This window comes from Mytilus californianus, unplaced genomic scaffold, assembly GCF_021869535.1.
Source record: "Mytilus californianus isolate M0D057914Y unplaced genomic scaffold, xbMytCali1.0.p SCAF_6, whole genome shotgun sequence".
Lineage (NCBI taxonomy): Eukaryota > Metazoa > Mollusca > Bivalvia > Mytilida > Mytilidae > Mytilus > Mytilus californianus.
In genome coordinates this window covers 431791-453934 of record NW_026262712.1, presented here as the reverse complement: position 1 = coordinate 453934, position 22144 = coordinate 431791, and the positions used below count along the sequence as shown (strand labels likewise).

The window sequence follows — 22144 nt, the reverse complement described above, 5'->3', positions numbered from 1 at the left end:
GCAATTACCCCCAAACTCAATTCCAGCTTTCCCTTTGTGATATGGAACCTTGTAGTACAATTTCATAAAGATCCATACAGTTACACACAAGTTATTGTCATGAAACTAGAAAAATGCTTGTTTTTTGCCCCTTTTTGGCCCCTAATTCCTAAAATTTTGAGGCAATTACCCCCAAAATCAATCCCAGCATTCCCTTTGTGATATGGAACCTTGTGATACAATGTCAGAGAGATCCATACACTTACACACAAGTTATTGTCATGAAACTAGAAAAATGCTTGTTTTTTGCCACTTTTTGGCCCCTAATTCCTAAAATTTGGAGGCAATTACCCCCAAAATCAATCCCAGCATTCCCTTTGTAACATGGAACCTTGTGGTACAATGTCAAAGAGATCCAGACACTTACACACAAGTTATGTCTGGAAGTCACAAAAATGCTTATTTTTGGCCCCTTTTTGGCCCCTAATTCCTTAACTGTTGGTACCATAACCCCCAAAATCAATCCCCACCTTCCTTTTGTGGTATTGAACCTTATGGTAAAATTTCATTGAGATCCATTCACTTAAACTAAAGTTAGAGTGCGAAAACTAATGTGTCTTCGGACGACGATGACGACGCCAACGTCATACCAATATACGACCACAAAAATTTTTTGGCGGTCGTATAAAAAACAGGAAATCAACTATAAACAAGAGAAGAATTCATTCTCAAAAAAAAAAAGAACTAAAAGATAGCTTTGAAAATATATTCTTTGAAAAATTAAAATCAACTTATGAAAAAAGTGAAATATTCATGTACAATTAATTTAAGATAAAATATCAATTAAGACAAATATATTCTTAAAAAAAAACATTTTGAAAATTTTTATTTTTTTACGTCAAATGCGACTAAATGACCGTTTAATGGAAATAGAAAGGGGAAGATATAAAAGAATACAAAGAGAAAATAGAATTTGTAAACATTGTAATATCAATGAGGATGAAAATGAAACAATTTTTTTCTTAACATGTAAAATAATAAATCTTTACGTAAACCAGTTTATTTGTCCAAAACTCAAAATATTGCTGAGTTATTTAAACTCCTTTTTCGGCAATCATCATACACATCATTCACATGAAATTGTCTCCCCTAATTAAGTGGACTCAACTAGAAACATTAATAAATTTAGGGTTGTACGATTGATTGATTGTTGCTAAATTTAAGTCCAGTGTCAAATGTTTCATTCATGCTCAGGATGATAACAAATTAACAATTAGTACAAAAGATAAGTCCTGCAATATGGATTGAGTCGACCATGATTTAGGGAGGGGAATTAAGAATGTCACTAGAAAATAAGGGTATATTAAATAGGGTCAGATATTAGGCAGGAGGCTACCTATGAATCCCTAAAAGAGTTGTTGCGAGGGCAAAACGGGTGGCACTCTCTCCACACGATTCAACTGATCAAACTCTCATTTTGACCAGACATGACTGTGCATTTATACATCCTTCACACCCAAATGAACACTCAACTTTGACAAGGGTTTAACAGGCAGTAGAAAAAAAGACAAAGGGATAAACATATTTCTATACCCCAGCCAACCCATGATGTTAATACATTGATAGCAGGATGACTATGTGCAGAACCTATTTAAGAGTATGTGCAGCACCGCCAAACAGTGCCTTAAGGAGGACATACAAGTTGAAAAATGCAGTAAATGCAGTAATCCTGCATTGCTGAAAATTCCAAACCTTTTTTCATTACGCAATCAGGACATCCTTAGATACTCCAATAAGTACATAAATGTAGTTTAAATCAGAAGAACGGTGTTCATAAGGCACTGACAAATCATCATTCTTGACAGGGGAGGACGCAAACAAATTTTTAGACTTTAAGCAAATACAATAACTTGCAGAAACAAGAATATTTTTTCTCAATTAATTCCGAATCAAACAAGAGGCTCTAAAGAGCCTGAAACCCTCACCTGTTATTTTTTGCTTAAAATCTTTCCATAATGATAATTTTGCTTTAAGATATATTAATGAGTGTCTTATCAATTCCTATTAAATGTTCTTTGTATCTGTCATATTTTCTTCAAAAGCGAAAAAAAATGCATTTTACTCCCTATGTACCATTTTAGTCAAAGTGGCTATGTTTCTTGACGTACAGGGAAATAAAATAAAAAATTTATACTAGATATTCTGAAACTCATTCAGCCTAAGTTTTGCTGAAATTGATTCAGCAGTTTTAAAGCAAGCAAACTAGATGAACAAATTCAGAAAAATTGTCTTTAAAGGGCAGTAACTCCTTAAGGGGTCAATTGACAATTTTGGTCATGTTAAACTTTTTTGTAGATCTTACTTTGCTGAACATTTTTGCTGTTTACAGTTTATCTTTATCATTAATAATATTCAAGATAACTAAAAACTTCAGTTTCCTTAAAATTACCAATTCAGTGGCAGCAACCCAACAATGGGTTGTTAGATTCATCTGAAAATTTCATGGCTGATAGAACTTGACCTAATGAACAATTTTACTTCATATCAGATTTGCTCTAAATGCTTTAGTGTTGGAGATATAAGCCAAAAACTGCATTTTAACCCTATGTACTATTTTGGCCATGGCGCCCATGTTTTTTGACGAAACAGAAAATAAGGCACAAACTTTATTCTAGATACCCTAAGGATCATTCAGCTTAAGTTTATTTGGAATTGGTTTAGTAGTTTCAGAGGAGAAGATTTTTTAAAGTTAGATAACATGATAAACAAATAGTGAAAAATTTTCCTTAAAATGCATTAACTCCTTAAGGGGTCAATTGACAATTTTGGTCATATCAACTAATTTGTAGATCTTACTTTGCTGAACATTTTTGCTGTTAACAGTTTATCTTTATCATTAATAATATTCAAAATAATAACCAAAAACTGCAAAATTTCCTTAAAATTACTAATTTAGTGGCAGCAACCTAACAATGGGTTATCAGATTCATCTGAAAATTTTCAGGCTGATAGAACTTTACCTAATGAACAATTTTACCCCATGTCAGATTTGTTCTAAGTGCTTTGGTTTTTGAGATATAAGTCAAAAACAGCATTTTACCCCTATGTTCTATTTTTAGCCATGGCGACCATGATTTTAGACGAAACAGAAAATAAAACACAAACTTTATTCTAGATAAGGATCATTCAACTAAAGGTTGGAAGGAATTGGTTCAGTAGTTTCAGAGGAGAAGATGTTTGAAATAGTTTACACCAGACGGACGACGACGACAGACGACGAAGACAACAATGGACGCCAAGTGATGGCAAAAGCTCACCGTTCCAAAGGAACGGTGAGCTAAAAATGTATTTAATATAAAACAAGAAATGATTGTAACAGGATGCTGTTACGAAGTCTCCCAAACGAAGCTCCCATAATTCGTAATTCCCAGGGTCGCCTGACATTGGGCAACGTCCAGTGAAAATTGTTTTGGTCCAGTAAAGTTATATGCATTAGTGATGCCTGGGGACTAACCTTGTATATCATTCAAATCATCTTGGCATGACAAACCAGAATATATATGGTTTAGGGGTGGGGATCTCGACCATTTACAAGATACTAGAACATTGGGGGTGGGGAGGAACCCCTGGGGACTGGCCCTATACGTCATTCAAATGTTCATTACATGACGAACAGGAATATATATGGTTTAGGGGTGGGGATCTCAACCATTTACAAGATATTAGAACATTGGGGATGGGGGGAACCCCTGGGGACTGACCGTATACGTCATTCAAATGTTCGAGACATGACAAATAGGAATATATATGGTTTAGGGGTGGGGATATTAGAACTTTTTTAAATGGCAGGGGGTGGGGGTGACCCCTGGGGACAAACCCTGTATTTCATTTGATGTGCTTTATCATGGCAAACCAGAATATATATGGTTTAGGGGTGGGGAATTCGACCATTTACAAGATATTAGAACTTTCTCAAATGGCAGGGGGTCGGGATGACCCCTGGGGACTAACCATGTATATCATTCAAACCATCTTAGCACGACAAACCAGAATAAATATGGTTTAGGGGTGGGGATCTTGAAAACTTACAAGATATTAGAACTTTCTTAAATGGCAGGGGGTGGGGGTGACCCCTGGGTACTAACCCTGTATTTCATTTGATGTGCTTTATCATGACAAACCAGAATATATATGGTTTAGGGGTGGGGATCTCGACCATTTACAAGATATTAGAACTTTCTCAAATGGCAGGGGGTCGGGATGACCCCTGGGGACTAACCCTGTATATCATGCAAACCATCTTAGCATGACAAACCAGAATATATATGGTTTAGGGGTGGGGATCTTCACCACTTAGAAGATATTAGAACTTTCTTAAATGGCAGGGGGTGGGGGTGACCCCTGGGGACTAACCCTGTATTACATTTGATGTGCTTTTATCATGACAAACCAAAATATATATGGTTTAGGGGTGGGGATCTCGACCATTTACAGGATATTAGAACTTTCCCAAATGGCAGGGGGTCGGGATGACCCCTGGGGACTAACCCTGTATATCATTCAAACTATCTTAGCATGACAAACCAGAATATATATGGTTTAGGGGTGGGGATCTTGACCACTTAGAAGATATTAGAACTTTCTTAAATGGCAGGGGGTGGAGGTGATCCCTGGGTACTAACCCTGTATTACATTTGATGTGCTTTATCATGACAAACCAGAATATATATGGTTTAGGGGTGGGGATCTCGACCATTTACAAGATATTAGAACTTTCTCAAATGGCAGGGGGTCGTGATGACCCCTGGGGACTAACCCTGTATATCATTCAAACCATTTTAGCATAACAAACCAAAATATATATGGTATAGGGGTGGGGATCTTGACCAATTACAAGGTATTAGAACTTTCTTAAATGGCAGGGGGTGGGGGTGACCCCTGGGGACTAACCCTGTATTTCATTTAATGGGCTTTATCATTTAGAACATTTTCAATTAAAAAGATTGTGTCTATCACAAACGGTTTTCAATTTATAATCATTTTAAAATTTTAAAAAATAAAATCCCAAAGGGTTCTATAGTAAAACCCTCTTTTCTTTTTGCCCCTCAAAGTACCCCTTTATAAACCCCATTGCACAAACAAAACCCTGATTGCACCACTAGACATGTTAGTCTAACATATTGTGAAACCCTAAGTTAATCTGACAAGCGGTTTTGGAGAACGTGTGCCGACAAGTTCAAATTTAAAAGCGGTGGAAGAAGAAGAATAATAATAATAATAAGAACTGAGCAAAAACAATAAGTCTTCCCAAACTTCGTTTGGGAGACTTAATAAAAGAACAGAGTTCCAATGTCCCCCGCGTTGCACATATTTTATATTTCCAAGGGGCATAACTCTTTTAAAAAAAGTTGATTGTCCACCATTATAGAACTTGTCCGAGATATTGCTGATATTAACCTATAGTATAAGTTTTATAAAAATCTGGCAAGAATTGTACCCATGAGAGCGCTAAAGAGGCCATTTTCCATAAATTTAATATTTCCAAGGGGCACAACTCTTTTTAAAAAAGTCAAACGTCCACCATTATAGAACTTGTCCGAGATATTGCTGATATTAACCTATAGTATAAGTTTTATAAAAATCTGGCAAGAATTGTACCTGTGAGAGCGCTATTTCCATGTCCCCCGCAACGCGTTACTCGGGGGACAATAAAGGGGGAGTATTAAGACCTAACATGTTCAATCCCACCACATGATGTTGTGCCTGTAGTCCAGTTAATATCATTAGTTGATATAAATCATTTTTGTCTTTTGTTTGTTTTAGTGTCAATCAGGTTTTTAGTTTTCTCTTTTGAATTGTTTCACATTTTGTAATCCCGGGACTTTTAATAGTTTACTATGCATACAGTATAGATTTTACTCATTGTTGAAGGTCAAGTGGTGACATGCATCTGTTTACAACCTATGACTTGTACTTCTGCATTTTGTGAATACTGTGGATTCATTATTATTCGTTGGATAACAGTTTTCGTGGGTTTTATGGATATAGGTGAACCAAATTTATATGTTCAACGAATGACAAATGTCCTATGGGCTTGAATGCAGACTTTGGCAAAACCACAAATTTAAATATCCACGAAACTGTCAGTTTTCCTTAATCCACGAAAATTGGTACCCACAAAATTAAATTAATTCACAGTAGTTTGTCTAATTGGCAGTAATACCACATCTCCTTATTTTCTATATTGTTTGAGAAATTAATTTAACTAAACTTAACTTCAATTTTCCATTGTGAACTTTTAAGAGCTTGTGTCCTAGTATTAATTAAATAGGGTGCTGCTGTCTGCAAGGAAGCTACTAAATCAAAATTTATGTTTATTGGTAAGATAAAATTGACTATTAAATTGGTTTAGTAATAGATGAACATAAATATGTTTGATATCCTGTAGCCAAAATCAAGCCCATCATCTCTTCATTTATAACTTATCACAGACATCATCTTATAATCAGAAAATTACTTGTCATGAAGGTGACCGAGTAGTCTAAGAAGTCAAACTACAGTGTATCACTAGCTGTCAACACTGAGGTTGTGAGTTCAAATCCAGCATGTGGCAGGCGCGCTCTACTCCAATCTTAATTGACAAGGATTGTCAAATTTCCTGCCAAAGGTCTGTTGTTCTCTTTGGCCTCCTCCACCAATTAAAACTGACTGCCATAAAATAGCACAATAGTGCTGGAAGTGCATTAAACACCAATCAATCAATCATGTCATGAGTAACATGATGGGTACTATTAGTGGAGTACTGCTTACTCTTGTATTTTACACAGAATTTTGTAAAGGGTTCATGTTTCTCAATCTTTATTTTGATTTGTAGTGATTTGTGACTTCTCCCTTCATAGTAACATCTTAATTTTTTCATACATAATTTCTTATTAGATGATATAAGAAGATGTGGTATGAGTGCCAATGAGACAACTCTCCATCCAAGTCACAATTTGCAAAAGTAAACCATTATAGGTCAAAGTACGGCCTTCAACACGGAGCCTTGACTCACACCGAACTATTATAATAGAGACAGTCATATTTCATTAATCATTAGATTACCTTTTAAATGGTCAAGAATCTTCTTAACTTGTTTTTGCAGAACAGGACTCAATCTAATTTCTATATCAGCAGGATCCTTCTTTCCACCGATTCTTATCAAAATCTGTTCACAAATAAAACAAAAAACATGAAACTGATTTAAGAAATATAATTCCATTGCAGACATATAAACAGGTCTTACACCTTTCCATAAAAGCACCTTGGACACATGAAATTCATAAAGTTTTTTTTTCTCAGCCATTTACAAAATGACCTCCGCTGCTCTTTAAATGGGCATTAAATAAACAATTTACAATGCATGGGCTCAATAATATGTATCAGCATTTCGTGTATATTTTAGCCTAGATGCCATCTAATTAACCATTGAAGTGACCTCCGAAGACTACCGATGGTCATATAACCCGATATAAACATAAATAAAGATATAAACAGATAGCGAACTTGTGCAATTTGATTTTTCTAGTTCTGTTTGATTTCATATTAAAGGTTAAAAATATATGTAAATCATCGTTTTAACCTGTATAAGAATGAGTTTTTGTGGATCGAATCAGTTTATCAAATGGTTTACCCTTGTTTCACTTTCAATGTTGACATTCTTTTCCTTTTAATAACTGAACACACTTAATTCATTTGTAACCCATCTCTAGATAAAGGGTTAAAATGAAGGTCACTTGAATACAGATTCAATGAGGTCGAATTATTCACTTGCAAGTAAATAATTCATCAGTGATGTTTCTTAGCTTATTTTGACAAAATTGAACCAAACTGGCTGCTAAAGGGGAATTATTATTTCACTAGTTCACTTTCATTAATGATTCAGGGGTTAAAAAAATTTGTTACAGCTATAACTAGCCCAAAACTTATTGGAAGCGGAATTTTACTAGTCCTTTTGATAAAGCTTCTAGCCCAGCAAAACAGACCTGCTAGCCCAGGCTTCTAACAAATATTTGAGTCAGCTGGACATTTTCCTCTGATTCAGATTTCCATCGCAGAAGACTTGGTAACAAAGGCAATCATTGTAAGATTGTTGGCATCATAAGAATGATTCACATTAAAAACGACATTTAACTTCAAACTTCTGATATAAATTTGATGTTCTGACGTAAACTGTTAAATTGACAGTGCATCATACCAAGTGTTCAACATAAGTGTACTTATTATTATTATTATAACCTTACTTAGACTCTTTATATATCTTTAATATGTATTTCTTAAAGGCTAAATCATTTTACAAAGTAACAGGTCATATCAATCAATGCATCATACCCCTTGTACCGTTAATTGAAAGTCTCGGCTTGAGCAATGTACTATACCCCCAGTACTGAGAAATCGACAATGAAAGTATAGGAATTTTGATTAATACATGATACCGGACCACCCAGTTATTCGTTCTATTTTTAAAACATGTAAAACATCAGTTCAAATTCCTGGAATCCTAAATGAAGCAATTGAATCCGATTGACTAAGATGAAAATAGTAAGGAAGGGATATACAGAAGGTATTTTCTATTTCTATTTTGGTAACGCCACAAACTTTTTTTACTAGTCAATCGGGCATAATGAAGACAAGTTTTGATTGCCCGAGGTGTAAATGTTTTAGTCCCGGGCGTCGGACTAGTGGATTTCTAACCCCTGAATGACTGAACCAAAAAAATCATATTTTAATTTTTTTTTTTATCTCGTAGCTTATGCCCTTTTAACTAGATAACAGATAATAGACATAACATAACCATCAATCAACAAAAGTGCACATGCTGAAATGTCTCACCTGCTTTACTGATCATTGATTTTATGTTGAAAGTCTTAAAGATAAAGGTTTTACTAAAAGCATTACAGAAACTTAACATTTTTAATGATCTATGACAATGAGGTCAAGGTCAGATAAATCGTGTCAGACAGACATATACACCTTACAATTTTTTTATACACCAAATATAGCTGACCTATTGCTAATGCTAATTAAATAAATGGGGAATGTGTCCATAAGACACAGATGATGCCCCCGCTTGCATATAACGTTATAAAGGGCCATAAGTTACTCAAGAACTGTAAAAGTGACACTACCCAAATTTTATGGTAATAAGCATTGTTTATAAGTTTCATAACATTTAGTTGACGTAAACTTAAATTAGAGAACAGAAAAGAAAAATTCAGCAATTTTTCCATTTTTAAAGGGGCCTAACTCTTGAACAGTAGAAGTGACGTCACCAAAATTCAATTTTTATCTGTGTTTTGTGGTAATTAGCATTGTGCATAAGTTTCATAACATTTGGTTGAGGCAAACTGAAGATAGAGAACAAAAACTAATATTTCAGCAATTCTGAGATTTGTAAAGGGGCATAACTCTAGAACGGTAAAAGTGACGCCACCAAAATTCAAACTTTATCTGTGTTTTGTGGTAATAAACATTGAGGATAAGTTTCATAACATTTGGTTGAGGCAAACTAAAGTTAGAGAACGGAAACCAATTTGGGACGTACAGACGTACAGACGGACAAGGGTAAAACTTAATGCCCCCTCCGCCATGGCGGGGGCATTGAAACAGACCAAAACACAAAAACTTAACATTGACCATTAATAAAGTCTCAGAGTGTAACTATGCTACAACAAGTGTCATAAATTAATGTTGACTTTTTAAAAACATTATAGGGCTCATAAAATTTACTCTTAGGTATAGGGGCTTAGCAAAATCTTAAGGTTAAAGTCCTAGGCTTGGACCTGGCTAGAATAAAAAAAACAACCCTGTCTTCTCAGGTATCTTAACTACCATTCCAATAACATTTTAAAAGATTTGGTAGCAAAGAAATGAAATGGACCTTGAATTTTCAGTCTACAAAAAATGTTAAAAGGTCGAGGACAATAGAAGAAAAAATGATAACAAAACCTAACAACTGCCCTTTGAAGTCAGTCCACCACAGACATCTTTCTTTTAACAATGATTATATTATAGATTAATCATATATAAGGACTAAAGTAATTAACTTTATAACGGTTTGACCAGGTGGTGTCACAAATGATAACACCCAAACAAACAATCAACATACATAGAACAATAACTTACTGCCTGTATGGTTTCAACAAATTGTTGATATTTATGTGAATCCATCGATCTCATTTTAATGATCTTTTTGTACCAAGACTGTAGTCTGTATAAGTCTGCTGATAAACTGATATCATGGCTGTCTGGTTCTGTATTTGGAATCTGTACAGCTTTAACCATAGAAACTAATGTAACCAGTGTCTGGAATCCTGGTCTGTTTGTTAGCTGTGGTACTGTGTCTCCTGTAAGATAAACCATAGAGACTAATGTAACCAGTGTCTGGAATCCTGGTCTGTTTGTTAGCTGTGGTACTGTGTCTCCTGTAAGATAAACCATAGAAACTAATGTAACCAGTGTCTGGAATCCTGGTCTGTTTGTTAGCTGTGGTACTGTGGCTCCTGTAAGATAAACCATAGAAACTAATGTAACCAGTGTCTGGAATCCTGGTCTGTTTGTTAGTGTCGGTACTGTGGCTCCTGTAAGATAAACCATAGAAACTAATGTAACCAGTGTCTGGAATCCTGGTCTGTTTGTTAGCTGTGGTACTGTGTCTCCTGTAAGATAAACCATAGAAACTAATGTAACCAGTATCTGGAATCCTGGTCTGTTTGTTAGCTAGGTACTGTGGCTCCTGTAAGATAAACCATAGAAACTAATGTAACCAGTGTCTGGAATCCTGGTCTGTTTGTTAGCTGTGGTACTGTGGCTCCTGTAAGATAAACCATAGAGACTAATGTAACCAGTGTCTGGAATCCTGATCTGTTTGTTAGCTGTGGTACTGTGGCTCCTGTAAGATAAACCATAGAAACTAATGTAACCAGTGTCTGGAATCCTGGTCTGTTTGTTAGCTGTGGTACTGTGGCTCCTGTAAGATAAACCATAGAAACTAATGTAACCAGTGTCTGGAATCCTGGTCTGTTTGTTAGCTGTGGTACTGTGGCTCCTGTAAGATAAACCATAGAAACTAATGTAACCAGTGTCTGGAATCCTGGTCTGTTTGTTAGCTGTGGTACTGTGGCTCCTGTAAGATAAACCATAGAGACTAATGTAACCAGTGTCTGGAATCCTGGTCTGTTTGTTAGTGTAGGTACTGTGACTCCTGTAAGATAAACCATAGAAACTAATGTAACCAGTATCTGGAATCCTGGTCTGTTTGTTAGTGTAGGTACTGTGTCTCCTGTAAGATAAACCATAGACACTAATGTAACCAGTATCTGGAATCCTGGTCTGTTTGTTAGCTAGGTACTGTGGCTCCTGTAAGATAAACCATAGAAACTAATGTAACCAGTATCTGGAATCCTGGTCTGTTTGTTAGTGTAGGTACTGTGTCTCCTGTAAGATAAACCATAGACACTAATGTAACCAGTATCTGGAATCCTGGTCTGTTTGTTAGCTGTGGTACTGTGGCTCCTGTAAGATAAACCATAGAAACTAATGTAACCAGTGTCTGGAATCCTGGTCTGTTTGTTAGCTGTGGTACTGTGTCTCCTGTAAGATAAACCATAGAAACTAATGTAACCAGTGTCTGGAATCCTGGTCTGTTTGTTAGCTGTGGTACTGTGGCTCCTGTAAGATAAACCATAGAAACTAATGTAACCAGTGTCTGGAATCCTGGTCTGTTTGTTAGCTGTGGTACTGTGTCTCCTGTAAGATAAACCATAGAAACTAATGTAACCAGTATCTGGAATCCTGGTCTGTTTGTTAGCTGTGGTACTGTGTCTCCTGTAAGATAAACCATAGAAACTAATGTAACCAGTGTCTGGAATCCTGGTCTGTTTGTTAGCTGTGGTACTGTGTCTCCTGTAAGATAAACCATAGAAACTAATGTAACCAGTGTCTGGAATCCTGGTCTGTTTGTTAGTGTCGGTACTGTGGCTCCTGTAAGATAAACCATAGACACTAATGTAACCAGTGTCTGGAATCCTGGTCTGTTTGTTAGCTGTGGTACTGTGGCTCCTGTAAGATAAACCATAGAAACTAATGTAACCAGTGTCTGGAATCCTGGTCTGTTTGTTAGCTGTGGTACTGTGGCTCCTGTAAGATAAACCATAGACACTAATGTAACCAGTGTCTGGAATCCTGGTCTGTTTGTTAGCTGTGGTACTGTGGCTCCTGTAAGATAAACCATAGAAACTAATGTAACCAGTGTCTGGAATCCTGGTCTGTTTGTTAGTGTCGGTACTGTGGCTCCTGTAAGATAAACCATAGACACTAATGTAACCAGTGTCTGGAATCCTGGTCTGTTTGTTAGCTGTGGTACTGTGGCTCCTGTAAGATAAACCATAGAAACTAATGTAACCAGTGTCTGGAATCCTGGTCTGTTTGTTAGCTGTGGTACTGTGGCTCCTGTAAGATAAACCATAGACACTAATGTAACCAGTGTCTGGAATCCTGGTCTGTTTGTTAGCTGTGGTACTGTGGCTCCTGTAAGATAAACCATAGACACTAATGTAACCAGTGTCTGGAATCCTGGTCTGTTTGTTAGCTGTGGTACTGTGGCTCCTGTAAGATAAACCATAGAAACTAATGTAACCAGTATCTGGAATCCTGGTCTGTTTGTTAGCTAGGTACTGTGGCTCCTGTAAGATAAACCATAGACACTAATGTAACCAGTGTCTGGAATCCTGGTCTGTTTGTTAGCTGTGGTACTGTGGCTCCTGTAAGATAAATCATAGAAACTAATGTAACCAGTATCTGGAATCCTGGTCTGTTTGTTAGCTGTGGTACTGTGGCTCCTGTAAGATAAACCATAGACACTAATGTAACCAGTGTCTGGAATCCTGGTCTGTTTGTTAGCTGTGGTACTGTGGCTCCTGTAAGATAAACCATAGAAACTAATGTAACCAGTGTCTGGAATCCTGGTCTGTTTGTTAGCTGTGGTACTGTGGCTCCTGTAAGATAAACCATAGAAACTAATGTAACCAGTGTCTGGAATCCTGGTCTGTTTGTTAGCTGTGGTACTGTGGCTCCTGTAAGATAAACCATAGAAACTAATGTAACCAGTGTCTGGAATCCTGGTCTGTTTGTTAGCTAGGTACTGTGGCTCCTGTAAGATAAACCATAGAGACTAATGTAACCAGTATCTGGAATCCTGGTCTGTTTGTTAGCTAGGTACTGTGGCTCCTGTAAGATAAACCATAGAAACTAATGTAACCAGTGACTGGAATCCTGGTCTGTTTGTTAGTGTCCGTACTGTGGCTCCTGTAAGATAAACCATAGAAACTAATGTAACCAGTGTCTGGAATCCTGGTCTGTTTGTTAGTGTCCGTACTGTGGCTCCTGTAAGATAAACCATAGAAACTAATGTAACCAGTGACTGGAATCCTGGTCTGTTTGTTAGCTGTGGTACTGTGGCTCCTGTAAGATAAACCATAGAGACTAATGTAACCAGTGTCTGGAATCCTGGTCTGTTTGTTAGCTAGGTACTGTGGCTCCTGTAAGATAAACCATAGAGACTAATGTAACCAGTATCTGGAATCCTGGTCTGTTTGTTAGCTAGGTACTGTGGCTCCTGTAAGATAAACCATAGAGACTAATGTAACCAGTGTCTGGAATCCTGATCTGTTTGTTAGCTGTGGTACTGTGTCTCCTGTAAGATAAACCATAGAAACTAATGTAACCAGTGTCTGGATCCTGGTCTGTTTGTTAGCTGTGGTACTGTGGCTCCTGTAAGATAAACCATAGAAACTAATGTAACCAGTGTCTGGAATCCTGGTCTGTTTGTTAGCTGTGGTACTGTGGCTCCTGTAAGATAAACCATAGACACTAATGTAACCAGTGTCTGGAATCCTGGTCTGTTTGTTAGCTGTGGTACTGTGGCTCCTGTAAGATAAACCATAGAAACTAATGTAACCAGTGTCTGGAATCCTGGTCTGTTTGTTAGCTGTGGTACTGTGGCTCCTGTAAGATAAACCATAGACACTAATGTAACCAGTGTCTGGAATCCTGGTCTGTTTGTTAGCTGTGGTACTGTGGCTCCTGTAAGATAAACCATAGACACTAATGTAACCAGTGTCTGGAATCCTGGTCTGTTTGTTAGCTGTGGTACTGTGGCTCCTGTAAGATAAACCATAGACACTAATGTAACCAGTGTCTGGAATCCTGGTCTGTTTGTTAGCTGTGGTACTGTGGCTCCTGTAAGATAAACCATAGACACTAATGTAACCAGTATCTGGAATCCTGGTCTGTTTGTTAGCTGTGGTACTGTGGCTCCTGTAAGATAAACCATAGACACTAATGTAACCAGTGTCTGGAATCCTGGTCTGTTTGTTAGCTGTGGTACTGTGGCTCCTGTAAGATAAACCATAGACACTAATGTAACCAGTGTCTGGAATCCTGGTCTGTTTGTTAGCTGTGGTACTGTGGCTCCTGTAAGATAAACCATAGACACTAATGTAACCAGTGTCTGGAATCCTGGTCTGTTTGTTAGCTGTGGTACTGTGGCTCCTGTAAGATAAACCATAGACACTAATGTAACCAGTGTCTGGAATCCTGGTCTGTTTGTTAGCTGTGGTACTGTGGCTCCTGTAAGATAAACCATAGACACTAATGTAACCAGTATCTGGAATCCTGGTCTGTTTGTTAGCTGTGGTACTGTGGCTCCTGTAAGATAAACCATAGACACTAATGTAACCAGTGTCTGGAATCCTGGTCTGTTTGTTAGCTGTGGTACTGTGGCTCCTGTAAGATAAACCATAGACACTAATGTAACCAGTGTCTGGAATCCTGGTCTGTTTGTTAGCTGTGGTACTGTGGCTCCTGTAAGATAAACCATAGAAACTAATGTAACCAGTGTCTGGAATCCTGGTCTGTTTGTTAGCTGTGGTACTGTGGCTCCTGTAAGATAAACCATAGACACTAATGTAACCAGTGTCTGGAATCCTGGTCTGTTTGTTAGCTGTGGTACTGTGGCTCCTGTAAGATAAACCATAGACACTAATGTAACCAGTGTCTGGAATCCTGGTCTGTTTGTTAGCTGTGGTACTGTGGCTCCTGTAAGATAAACCATAGACACTAATGTAACCAGTGTCTGGAATCCTGGTCTGTTTGTTAGCTGTGGTACTGTGGCTCCTGTAAGATAAACCATAGACACTAATGTAACCAGTGTCTGGAATCCTGGTCTGTTTGTTAGCTAGGTACTGTGGCTCCTGTAAGATAAACCATAGAAACTAATGTAACCAGTGACTGGAATCCTGGTCTGTTTGTTAGCTGTGGTACTGTGACTCCTGTAAGATAAACCATAGAGACTAATGTAACCAGTGTCTGGAATCCTGGTCTGTTTGTTAGCTAGGTACTGTGGCTCCTGTAAGATAAACCATAGAGACTAATGTAACCAGTGTCTGGAATCCTGATCTGTTTGTTAGCTGTGGTACTGTGGCTCCTGTAAGATAAACCATAGAAACTAATGTAACCAGTGTCTGGAATCCTGGTCTGTTTGTTAGCTGTGGTACTGTGGCTCCTGTAAGATAAACCATAGACACTAATGTAACCAGTGTCTGGAATCCTGGTCTGTTTGTTAGCTGTGGTACTGTGGCTCCTGTAAGATAAACCATAGAAACTAATGTAACCAGTGTCTGGAATCCTGGTCTGTTTGTTAGCTGTGGTACTGTGGCTCCTGTAAGATAAACCATAGAGACTAATGTAACCAGTGTCTGGAATCCTGATCTGTTTGTTAGCTGTGGTACTGTGGCTCCTGTAAGATAAACCATAGACACTAATGTAACCAGTGTCTGGAATCCTGGTCTGTTTGTTAGCTGTGGTACTATGGCTCCTGTAAGATAAACCATAGACACTTATGTAACCAGTGTCTGGAATCCTGGTCTGTTTGTTAGCTGTGGTACTGTGGCTCCTGTAAGATAAACCATAGAAACTAATGTAACCAGTGTCTGGAATCCTGGTCTGTTTGTTAGCTGTGGTACTGTGGCTCCTGTAAGATAAACCATAGACACTAATGTAACCAGTGTCTGGAATCCTGGTCTGTTTGTTAGTGTAGGTACTGTGGCTGTTGTAATAAATAATTATATAAAAATATAATAACAGAGTTCCAATATTGTCCACCCCGTTTCAACTATTTAATCTGTCTATGGGCAATAACTAAAAAGAACTTTTTTTATTTTTTCATAAATTTTTTATAAATATCTAAGACAATTTATGAAGGCATGAGAGCAAATGAAATGCAATTTCCAATATAATTAATATTTGTAACAAGAGTGCACACACTGAAATGTCTCGCCTTCTTTACTTATCATTGATATTATGTTGATAGTCCTAAATATAAAGCTTTATTACAACTGTCACATAAACTTATTATTAACCAAGTTAACTAAACATTGACCAATGAACCATGAAAATGAGGTCAAGGTCAGATGAACCATGCTAGGCAGGCATGTACAGCTAACAATTCTTCCATACAACAAATATAGTTGACCTATTGCTTTTAGTTTAAGAAAAACAGACCAAAACACAAAAACTTAACACTGAGCAATGAACCTTGAAAAAGAGGTCAAGGTAAAAAAAAAACTGTGTGACTGACAAATAGATCATAAAATATTTCCATACACCAAATATAGTTGAACTATTGCATATAGTATTAGAAAAAAAGACCAAAACTCAAAAACTTAACTTTGACCACTGAACCATGAAAATGAGGTCAAGGTCAGATGACACCTGCCCGCTAGACATGTACACCTTACAATCATTCCATACACCAACTATAGTAGGCCTATTGCATACAGTATAAGAAAAACAGACCAAAACACAAAAACTTAACTATAACCACTGAACCATGAAAATGAGGTCAAGGTCAGATGACACCTGCCAGTTGGACATGTACACCTTACAGTCCTTCCATACACCGAATATACTAGACCTATTGCTTATAGTATATGAGATATGGACTTGACCACGAAAACTTAACCTTGTTCACTGATCCATGAAATGAGGTCGAGGTCAAGTGAAAACTGTCTGACGGGCATGAGGACCTTGCAAGGTACGCACATACCAAATAGAGTTATCCTATTACTTATAATAAGAGAGAATCTAACATTACAAAAAATCTTAACTTTTTTTTCAAGTAGTCACTGAACCATGAAAATGAGGTCAAGGACATTGGACATGTGAGTGACGGAAACTTCGTAACATGAGGCATCCATATACAAAGTATGAAGCATCCAGACCTTCCACCTTCTAAAATATAAAGCTTTTAAGAAGTTAGCTAACGCCGCCGCAGCCGCCGCCGCCGGATCACTATCCCTATGTCGAGCTTTCTGCGACAAAAGTCCCAGGCTCGACAAAAATTGGCACCGAATTCTAAATTTGTCCAAGACATTGCTTAAATAAGCTAGCTAGCCTATATCAGTATTCACCTCTGAAGCTAACAAAACCATTAAATAGACTTATTAAGAAGGGATATAGTTACGATACTGTTGTCAGGTCATTAAAGATTGCATATTTTGGCGTTAATATTGATTCACTTATAGGGTCTTTGCATCGGCACTAAACACATTTATTTAAAAACCAGTTGTTGGCATGACACGGGTTATGTTTTCTCATATATGTTATGATGGTATGATACTTAACCCCTAACGGGAAGGATTGTGCCTGATATTCATATGATGAAGACATAATCTTTCAATCAGTTAAATTGAAGTCTGGAGCTGGCATGTCAGTTAACTGCTAGTAGTTTGTTGTTATTTATGTATTATTGTCATTTTGTTTATTTTCTTTGGTTACATCTTCTGACATCAGACTCTGACTTCTCTTGAACTGAATTTTAATGTGCGTATTGTTATGCGTTTACCTTTCTACATTGGCTAGAGGTATAGGGGGAGGGTTGAGATCTCATAAACATGCATGTTTAACCCCGCCGCATTTTTGCGCCTGTCCCAAGTCAGGAGCCTCTAGCCTTTGTTAGTCTTGTATTATTTTTAATTTTAGTTTCTTGTGTACAATTTGGAGTTTAGTATGGCGTTCATTATCACTGAACTAGTATATATATTTGTTTAGGGGCCAGCTGAAGGACGCCTCCGGGTGCGGGAATTTCTCGCTGCTTTGAAGACCTGTTGGTGACCTTCTGCTGTTTTCTGTTCTATGGTCGGGTTGTTGTCTCTTTGACACATTCCCCATTTCCATTCTCAATTTTATCTATGATATAAATTTGATAAAAATCTGGCAAAATTTGTACACATGAGGGGAGTTACAATACAACTTTTCATATAATAAATATTTCAAAGGGGCAAAACTCTTTTAAAAATAATTGAGATTTCAGGAAATGCTGTATACATATAGAATAACCATACATTGTCTAGAAATATAGATTTTATTTGTACAAGGCTTAGAAACAGGTAGAAAGTGAGGCTGTGCCGAGCATTTCTACCTGTTTTGAGCCGAATACAAATAAAATCTATATTTCGAGACAATGTATGGTTATTCTTTATATACTGCAACTCCCATAACTGTTCCAAATGAAATATTTAGGGCAAAAAACACCTTTTTTTTTAATTTGGAGCTGACGAGGTAAAATTTCTATGAACCTGTATGTTTTATTGGCATCATAAATAAAAATCTATGGAAACGCATTGTCAACGTCATAAACAAGGCGATATATGGTCAGTTACTGTATATCACAAATAAATATACAGTCAATGCAATTTGACTGCGCAAATAGCACAGCTGCAGTACTAGTATATAAATAGGTAATTATTAATGCCAGTTTATAATGTTGTGAAATGCATCTAGTAATAATTTTCACAACATTACAAACATCGCAAAAATCTCTGAATCTCACAAAAAATGATATGTTGTTTTCTAATGAATTAGTAGAGCAATATCTGTATTTGATTATTGACTACATGAACACTGCATATGGAATTTGATTTTATATAGATCATTCAACTTTTCCAAATGTAAGAAATGCTATTTTCCTGCAAAATATGAGGCAGCAATGAGGAAATAAATTTGCTGCAAATTTTAGTAAGAGTTTTCTTTAAAACAAGCATGGTGATACATTGTCAGAGATTGTTATAGTACAACTTTGTTGTAGGCTTATAAGTTATCCAACAGTAAAGGTGAAAACATGTAACATAACGATCAATATACCAATTCTGCCATTTTTTTTAAGAATACACTTTTAAAATACCTTAAATGCAAGATTTCAATCAACATACTAATAATTTCGAATTACAAATAAACATATCACAAATTTACAAAATTACAAATTACAAATTATGAAGTACATATCACAAATATACCATTCAGTAAGTATGGAAAATCAAAATTACTCTTTTGAGCCAAACCCATCTTGACATGCATGTACACCGGTAATATTTTTTAACACTCCTGGTAAAACTTCAATTGTTGACCAAGCAGAAAGTTTACCTTCTTAAATCTGACTATCTTAAACCTGATCAATGTTATATGTGAATTTCTTACTATTCTCTTGGGAGTTTTAGATGATTTTATTTTTATTATGCTTGCAGTTGTGCATTCAATGTACACATTGTAAATTCATAAATAGTTCATAAAATAACTAAACCTGTTTGAACAAGGTTAAATTCATCTTGGCTAACATCAGTTGATTCTAAGTCAGATGCCAGTTCTGCATTGCCAGGGTCCACCTTGAGTGCCTCCAGAAAGAACTGATAATCTTGTACACTTCTGATCTTAGCTATTAGCTTTCTATTCATTTCACCTGACACTTCACTGGAAACAATTTCTGCATGGTCGTCAGGTTCTAAAACTCCCTTTGATATCAATAAATCAATGACCTGTCTTACATTAGATAAATTCTGAATAAGATGGTGGTAGTTCTTTTGTAACCTGATTGAATGGTTCCCTGTAACTATAAATGTATGAACACTATTTTAAAAGGTATAGGTCATCATTATTATTTTTCAGAAATATGAGGTAATAAATTGCTTCGCCGGGCTCAGCTGGATACGACCGCAGAGGTCCAACCCTGAACAGTTGGGGCAAAAATGGACAAAATATTGCGCTTGATACAGGTCTGAATTTGGATTGTAATTAAATATTTGACACATAATAGGTTTCTGACACAGAATAACTGTAGTCAAAGAACTTAGAATTGGTTATATGATTTGAATTTATATTAAATTTTTTGCTTTTGTGCAATACACTGTGACTGTGCGAATTGACATCCCCCCCCCCCCCCCCCCCCCCCCCCCCCCTATAAATGTATGAACACTATTTTAAAAGGTATAGGTCATCATTATTAATTCACGTTAACTAGTTCTCATCGCAAACATCTAGGTGATCTAGAAATAAAAACATCCCTAGGATGTCCGATCACCCTACCTGTGTTACACACCCCAATACAGGTAAATATACAGGTATTCTAATCAGTTTTGATTTTTGTCGTGTTCCTTCAATATACACATATCTAGAAATTCATCTAGGGGATGGTGGTGGCCCCTTCACTGGTAGGTATAACTCTATTATTAAAAATCTCAACTTGGGAACAAATTGTTCCATTTTTAATAATATTCATTATACCTACCAGTGAAAAATGACATTTATTTAATTAGAATATACTCACTGATTTAAAAGCAGTGTTGAATTCATTCAACGGTGGAGGATGAATTTCCTTCTCTTCAAGAAAAACTCCACAAACAAAATTTCTATCGAACAGGATAAAATACTATCACCATAACAAAAAACCCACTATTTACATCTATATACAGCTACATGTTATACTGCAATAAACAAACAAAGTACCATACAAATAAATGAATTTGTATGCTTACATCCTATTCTAAAACTTTAGTAGCATCAAAATCTCGCAAATAAAACTTTGCGAAAGTTGATTCAACTGCCCAGTCGGCAGAATCTAAAATTGATTTCAAAGAAGCCCCTTTGTACAAAGCCCAACTTGGAGCTATAGCACGTGTTGAATGTGCATTTACTTTCATATTGTCATCATCATAAGCTATTCTAATAGCCTGAACAATCCAACTTGAAATACACTGTGACTGTGCGAATTGACATCCCCCCCCCCCCCCCCCCCCCCCCCCAAAATATAAATAAAAATTAACCCCCTTTTTTTTTGCGTTTGTGCAATACACTATGCTGTTGCGTATTGAACACCCCAACCCCCCCAATAAAAATCCCCAAATATGTGAAGAAATTTTGTTTAATTTCTGAAATCTGAAATGAGAAAAAATTGCACAATTGTACAATTTTGTTTTGGGATTACCTCCCTTACACTGCTTTTAAATTGTCCATTCACCAGGAAACCTTGTTTTTTCCCCTTTTTTCCCCCTTATTCCTAAACGGTTTGAGCCATAACCCCCCAAAGCCAATCCTAAACATCCCTTTGTGGTATGGTATAATTTCAGAGAGATCCATACACTTAAACACAAGTTATTGTCTGGAAACTAGAAAAATAACTTTTTGGGCCTCTTTTTTGGCCCCTAATTCCTAAACTGTTAGGACCCTAACCCCAAAAATCAATCCCAACCTTCCTTTTGTGGTTATAAACCTTGTGTTTAAATTTCATAGATTTCTATTAACTTATACTAAAGTTATTGTCTGGAAACCAACTGTCTTCGGACGACGACGACGATGACGACGACATGATACCAATATACGACCAGACGATGCCCCCACTTGTATACAACATTATAAAGGGACATAACTCAAGAACAATAAAAGTCACGCTACCCAAATTTGTACCTGATCTGAGTTTTGTGGTAATAAGTATTGTGTATAGGTTTCATAATGTTTGGTTGGGGCAAACTTAAGTTACAGAATGGAAACTAAGAATTTTACAATTTTTTGATTTATAAAGGGGCATAACTCTATAATGATTAAAGTGACGCCACCAAAATTCAACTTGATCTGTGTTTTGTGGTAAAAAGCATTGTGTATAAGTTTCATAACATTTGGTTGAGGCAACTTAAGTTAGAGAACTGAAACTGAAAATTTGCATTTTTTTTCCATTTATAAAGGGGCATAACGCAAGAATGGTTAAAGTGACCCCAAAAAAATTCAAACTTGATCTTTATTT

The 22144-nt window shown here is 36.7% G+C and overlaps 1 protein-coding gene and 1 long non-coding RNA gene across 4 annotated transcripts in view; one reads left to right on the top strand and one right to left on the bottom strand.

Annotated features, from left to right (window-relative positions):
• LOC127705092 (uncharacterized) overlaps positions 1-22144 on the bottom strand; it is a 189936-nt gene that overhangs the window by 122513 nt on the left and 45279 nt on the right. For all 3 annotated transcript variants that reach the window (XM_052209360.1, XM_052209359.1, XM_052209361.1), the window contains exons 7-9: positions 19655-19960; positions 10144-10364; positions 7084-7186 (exon numbers count right to left, since the gene is read on the bottom strand). In XM_052209360.1, the coding sequence (XP_052065320.1) occupies positions 7084-7186; positions 10144-10364; positions 19655-19960 (630 nt within the window). The remainder of the gene's footprint in view (positions 1-7083; positions 7187-10143; positions 10365-19654; positions 19961-22144) is intronic.
• Positions 10558-13158, top strand: LOC127705098 (uncharacterized). The gene is made up of 3 exons (XR_007983644.1): positions 10558-10664; positions 10742-10819; positions 12690-13158. It is a non-coding gene; the product is annotated as an uncharacterized LOC127705098 (long non-coding RNA).